General features: G+C 55.6%; 1 protein-coding gene across 1 annotated transcript in view; it reads left to right on the forward strand.

The window, feature by feature from the left end:
* RASGRF1 (Ras protein specific guanine nucleotide releasing factor 1) overlaps positions 1–6,650 on the forward strand; it is a 46,068-nt gene that overhangs the window by 29,299 nt on the left and 10,119 nt on the right. The window contains exons 18-20 of the mRNA XM_019503798.1: positions 309–369; positions 4,757–4,860; positions 5,645–5,729. Coding sequence (XP_019359343.1) covers positions 309–369; positions 4,757–4,860; positions 5,645–5,729 — 250 coding nt within the window. The remainder of the gene's footprint in view (positions 1–308; positions 370–4,756; positions 4,861–5,644; positions 5,730–6,650) is intronic.

The following is a 6,650-nucleotide window of genomic DNA, read 5'->3' on the forward strand; positions in this document are numbered from 1 at the left end:
CCCCTGCATCTAATGATTTGGTGATCTGATCATAGAAGGCCACCAGGTTGGCCTGACAGGACCTGCCACTGATGAACCCATGTTGGTTGCCCCTAAGCATGACCTCCCCCCGGCCCCTCGTGGATATGTGCCAGGATAACTCTCTCAAAAAGCTTGCCCAGGATCGAGGTAAGACTAACTGGCCTATAGTTTCCCGGGTCCTCCTTCCTCCCCTTTTTGAAGATGGGACCACATCGGCCCTCTTCCAGACCTGGCGAGGCGCATCCTGCTCTGCCCCTTGCAGTAACTCTTGCCTTTTTCTGCCGCAGGACTTTGACGCAGGAAGACCCAGGAGACAATCAGATAATGCTGGAGGAGATCATACAGATGGTGAGCTCTGATCCCCCTTCTCTTCCTCTCGTGCTGTGTCTTGTTAGTGGAGCGAATGGCTCACGCCCGGCTATGGGGCACACAGGCAGTTTTCTAGGAGCCCAGACACCCCTCAGCACTGCTGACCCATAGCCATGGCCAGTGTCGGTTTAGGCTGCCCCGTCCATCCTGCCAGTGCATGGGGGAGAGGAACAAAGCGGGTGAAGGAGGGGGCAGCGTGGCAGCGATCAAGCACGTGCTGGGTACCTGGTACTAGGAGGCAGGTCTCAGCATCAGCCCTGCAGGCAGCATCAGCAAACGAATTTAAAATTGCTCACACAAAGCCCTGTGCTGGGAAGCCAGGATAGGAACCATCCAGCTCCCTGGTCCTTGACCTTGTGGCCTCCTGTGCCAGAATCAGGCCCCGTGCAGCCTCCCCCCAGACCACACGTCTCAGCTGGGGTCAGGCACTGTGGCCTTGCACCATCCCTGTCCAGCCCCACATGCCAGGATCAGGCCCCATGCAGCCTCCACTTGACCCACATGCCCAAACCAGGTCGCATGTGGCCTCAGCTGGCCTCCACATGCCAGGATCAGGCCTTGCACCATCCTGCAGGCCCAGCCCAGCACATAGGGCTGTGCTCTCTGGCCCACGGGGCTCTCCACGGGTCCAGAAATTTGGCAGCCAAAGTTCATCCAATAAGTTATTCACTGCAGATTCCTGGCTTGACAGCACCACGCAGACATGAACCATTGAGCTTTGCCAGAATGGATTTGGCTGATTTGGGCTGAGATGTGGAATTAAAAAAAGAAAGGAAAAAAAAGCTCCCAGGCCCCCTCAGCGCCAGAATGTGCACATGGTTCACCGTGCGCCTGCCGCAGTAACTGTCCTCAGCCCGTGGCCGTTCCAGCCAGCCACAGGGCAGGTTTTGTAGGTGTAAGCAAAGCCCCAGGGACATAAAACACATAGAAAAGCAGTCGTGTGCTGCCAGACTTCGCTCCTCTGACTGCAGGCTTGGACCTGGTTCTTGGTGCTACCACCCCCTGAGTCGGCTGAGCCTTAACAGCCCAAAGGCAGACGAGGTTCTTTGGGTCAATGTGATCTCTTTTATTAGACCAACTAAGTAGTTGGAAAAATTGTTCTTTGCAAGCTTTGGGGTACAAACACCCTTCTTCAGGCATAGGGAGAGTTTGTGCCTGAAGAAGGGTGTTTGTATCCAAAGACTTGCAAAGAACAATTTTTAGTCGGTCTGATAAAAGATACCACATCTACCCAATGAACCTTGTCTGCCTGTGTCCTTAGACCAACACGGCTACAACCAACACCCCTACTAACATCCCAAAGTTTATTAAAAACAATAACAAGAATAATAGTGAATGAGGGCTGCCTCTCCTTTGCCTCAAGGGTTCGCTTCACATATCCCGGCTCTTTTCTGAAACCTCAAGCTCAAGCACCTGTGAGAGGCGAGAGCCATGCACAGTCTGGGCTTTCCAGAGCCGCAGGGCCGGCATTTGGAGAGACACCAGTTAGAGCCTGAGAGCTGGCAGTCTGGAGGGTCTGGCTTTTCGTGTACATGCATACACATACGCACTTGGTGCACATTTCCCCACAGCCACATGCCTGGAGGCTGGGCCGGCTGGGTCTGAGCAGTCTGTCAGTGTAGAGACCCGGACTCGGTGCACCAGGGTCCAGTCAGGGTCCCTCCAGCATCTGACTTTCCCCTTCCCAGAGCCCCAGCTCTGGTGTTTGCCTCTCAGGCTGTGTGCTGCCTCCTCCCTTGAACAGCATCTGATCCTGCTCTGCCACGCAGGTGTGCCCTGCTAATGGGCCTTTCTGGCTCTCCTGAGTTCTTGAGATGTGCTCAGAGGACACTCTTGGCTCTTGTTCCCAGGAGCCTGCTCCCACTCGCTCCTCAGCTCTGGCTGGGAGTAGTTTTGAAGTGGTCACTCGAATCCTGTTCCCCCGGCCAGCTCTCAGAGGCAGGAGAGATGCTTGGCAGGGCTGACCCTAGTGTACCCCTAGCAATATAGGAGACCACTAGCAGGATTTTTCTGCCTGCAGCGGGGACCCTCGGTCTGTGCCCCACGCTGCTGCTCCTCATGCCCAGGTGATGTTTGCTGGTGCGGGTGACTGAGCAGTGCCCGGACCCTGCTCCGCTGCAGTCCTTGGGCTCCAGAGAGCAGTGGAGAGCTGGGGTGAAGCACTCTTCACAACCCTCTTGGAGCCCCCGAGCAGGGAGAGGAGAAGCATTCCTGCCTGCCTGCGTGGGCTGAACCCTGGCAGCAGCCCCAGCACCAGGCAGGTGGAGGCACACAGCCTCTGTCCTGCTAATGAGACAAGGGCTTCATGCCCTGCACGCCGAGTGCTGGAACTGGAGTCCCCCAGCCGCAATCTGTGCTTGGAGCCAGGCTCCCTGACGCAAGGCAGGAGGGGACTGGCCAATGCAAAATAACATCTCTGCATGGCAGGCTCTTGTACCAGTGCCTCTGCAAGAGGCTGGGGTGTGGGGAGAGCTGCATCCTGCTCTCTGGGCCCACGGGCAGGCTGAGAGCTGCCCTGCAGCAGGACATACCCCATGCAAAGGGATGCTATGTGCTCTCAGCTCCACATCCAGCTAGGTTGTGTTTGGGGGAGCTAAGGCCACTCTGTGCCTCCCCTCCTGCACCCCGTGTCAGGCAGCTAGAGCCTGTGGGAGCACAGGTGACACCTGTTCCCCAGGCAGGAGTACGATGGCAAAGGAGCAAGGGCTACTTATTTTGTCTTCCTGCCCTGAGTCTGAGCCTCTGCCTTGGCAAGGTCTGCATGCAGAGTAGAGGCTCTTCTGACAGTAGCTGAGCTCAGCTGCAACCGTTGGAGCTCAGGGAGGACCTGAGTGAGAAAGAGGATGTCTGCTGTAACACAATGGGGCCTGAGAACGGTGCTTCGTGCTGAGCTAGGGGCCGTGTTGCAAGCTGTGACCATGCACTCAGATTACCCAACCAGCTCTGAACAGCAAGCGGTCCCGGTTGCTAGTGTCTAGGCTGTTTTATTGATATAAAAATCTGGCTGAGCTTTTATGAGACAGAACCAGAAGTATCACGATAAAACAAAGCTTCCTAGAACAATTGGCCACGGTAAAACTAAAACATGTTGAAGGTTGTCTAACTTGCCATGATAAATCAAAATCTAACATGATAAAAATCGTGCAAGTGTATTTGGTTATGCAACTAGCCGAGAGAAATGGTGATTTTTCGTAATATGTACGTAAACAATTCGTAACGTGTACAAGTGCCCAACAGCGAGTTCAGTAGGAATATAGGATCACAGGTGGTATGCACAGGCCATCAAGGTTGAGACAGCCTGACCTTGACCCCAAAATGAACCCCAGATGCCTGTCCTCAAATGGTAGATAAATCGAGATGCTCACAGGTGCAGGCGGGGCCAGGGCCGGGTGCACAAACTGGCTCTGCTTACAGATGAGCGCACTTGCACATCTGGCCCCAAGTGAGGGGGGAGACTGTTCTTCTGCTAACTAGCTATTAAAGGCATGTAATGAGCCACGTTGCTGGGGCTGGCGGCCGCTGGGAACCGGATTGCTAATCAGATCGTTCTCTTTGTAATCTTCAGAAGCAACCGCTCTGCCTGGGCGGTGGTTTCGTGGCAGGGATTCCCTGGTGCTCTATTAATTGATTCAACGAGAGCTGGGGAAAGAGCCAGCCTGTGGCAGACATGCGCATGCTGGGGTTATTTAAATAGCAGAGATGATTAATCTTGTATTAGCAGACAGAGCAGGGGATCCCTTAGCACTGGGGTGCTCAGCCCCTGGTCCCCAGTGCTGGGTCATCCAAATTTCCAAGCATGTGGGGTGCCCCAGGGGCCAGATAGCATGGTCCTCAGCCCTGGATCAGGCACATATGGCGGTGCAAGGCCTGACCCTGGTGCTTGGGGCTGGGTTGGGGTGGCATGGGGGCCTGATTCTGGTGGGGCCAGGAGATTGAGCACCACTACCTTAATACAATGGCACCAGGTCATTGCTTTATGACCCTGAGGCCACTGGCAATGGTCTGTGTTGAGCTCCATGGAAGCAGGAATTGGCCCTGGCTCCAAGCCCCAATCCCACTGCTGCTCCTGTTTAGCAGGCTGGGTCCAAGATGTGCTGCCCTTTCTCTCTCTGTCCACCCATCCCATGACCCCAGAAGTGTCCCTGGGGTGGGGTACGCGGACCACGCACCTTCCTGATGGCCACAAGCTGGGTTGCAACCCTCTGGCCGGTTGCTCCTGGGGGATGCTATGGTGCCACCTCATCGAGCAGATGGCCCAAGATTGGCACCAGTGTTAAAGTAGTTGCAGCACGCAGGATGTTGGTGACTCTGGGCAGCCCCATAGCCAGCTCACACTAACGCTGGCCTCCTTGGCTTCGTGGTTTAGGCAGAGGGAGTGAAAGCGGAGCCCTTTGAAAACCACTCGGCTCTGGAGATAGCGGAGCAGCTGACACTGCTGGATCACTTGGTCTTCAAGAAGATCCCGTACGAGTAAGTCCCGGTCCCCCTCCCCTGCCTGGTGCCCGCTGTCACTCCATGAGACACAGTGGTCTTTGCAAGAGGACATGATGCCACCCTCCTGGGGACCAGCACCCTGCCCCAATGACCAGGTGGCACATGGCCCCACTGCCCTTCATGCTTTGGGAGCAGGTGCTGCCAGCACTCAGGTGGCCGAGAGGCGCCCAGCCTTGGCCCCTCACTGGGCTTGGAGCACACAGGGAGCTGCTCTATGGCACTTCCCCAGCTTCCTGGAGGACCCTGAGTCTCACACAGCTGGTGGTTTCTGCAGACAGGCAATGCTCCCTCCTTGGGCTGACCAGGAGACCAGGGCTTGTCGGATGCCTGCAGTCCTTTGGGTGACCCCAGTGCATGCTCGGATGTCTCCCTTCTGCAGAGAACAGGAGCCCAGGGAGGACACAGGGCTATTCTGTGTGCAGAAGCAGGGGTTTGGCTCTGCCTGTGCCTGGAGAGGCTTAAAGCAAGAGTCCCCACTGCATCCCAGGGCTTGCCATTCCTAACCCTAAATGTGATGAGCCATTAGCAAGAATCCCAGTGCACCTCGGGGCCTTTCTGCTGCCTGTGCCTTGCAGCCCCTGCCCTTGTATCTAAGCCAGGTAGCTTCTGCCAGGCTCTCCAGGGGCAGCCGCTCCATCGCAAGTGGCTCTCATGGTGCCAGTTCCTTTGCTGGAGCATCTCATGGGCTAGACCGTTTGCACGGGAAGCTTGGTGATCCTGGGGAGACGGGAGGGAGCTGATCCTGAGTTGTCACTTTCAGAGAGTTCTTTGGACAAGGCTGGATGAAGCTGGAGAAGAATGAAAGGACTCCATACATAATGAAGAACACGAAGCACTTTAATGATGTAAGTCCAGGACAGTCGGGGGTAGTTGTGGGGGATGAGGGAGGGATTGAGAGGAGTCCCGGCAACAATGCTGGTACCTGATGGCTGGGATTTCCTGTGGGGCTTTTTGTAGGCGTCGTTCTCAAGGAATTGAGTCTCTGTTTCAAGTGAAGCCCCTAAGCCAGAGCTGGCACTGATTAATTAGACTGGCTGGAGGTGAACCCCTGGGCTTGGTTATGGGCCAAAGAACAGCAAAATCACAGGAAATCATGAGTTTAAAAGCATGGCTCACCAGGCGCAAATCCAAACGCTTAATGTGTATCATCTAGGGTGACGTTTCAGCCCCGTTGTAGTCAACTCCAAAGCTGTCTTGATGTTTGCATGCCTGATGCTATGGCCTGATATTCAGGGGCTCTGTGCACCCTCCATGCAGCCCTCTACAATGCAGGCTGCTGAGTTAAGAGTCAGGATCCGGCCATAGTAGTCCAGTACCTACCATGAAGAGAGCTCACATACATGTCAGGTACTTATGTTTCTTCATGGGCTAGCTGCAGTCCCATCCACAATGCTGACATAGGCCCCACGTCAGCAAGGTGCTTCCAACCCATGAATGCTTTCCAGTCCACAACGCTGACATAGGCCCCATGTCAGCAAGGCACTTCCAACACATGCGCATGTCCCATTGACTTTACGGCTGAATTTTAGCATGTGTGTGTGGCGGGTGCAGAGATCCCACCTCAGGAAAACAGCTGGGTATTCGTATCCTACCACTTTTCCACCACGTGAGGCGGGCCAGCAGGGGGTGCTCCTGCGTTGAGCCGCCCACCTCCCTGCGCCCGACCACCTTCCAGGCTCCGAATGCCTCCCTAGGGGCGCCTTATGTCCGGCCGACCCCTCTCCCGGAGCACACTTGCTAGTCTGGGGGTAACGTGCCGCCACCAC

This window comes from Gavialis gangeticus, unplaced genomic scaffold (genome assembly GCF_001723915.1).
Source record: "Gavialis gangeticus isolate Ggan-Ray unplaced genomic scaffold, GavGan_comp1, whole genome shotgun sequence".
Classification (NCBI taxonomy): domain Eukaryota; kingdom Metazoa; phylum Chordata; order Crocodylia; family Gavialidae; genus Gavialis; species Gavialis gangeticus.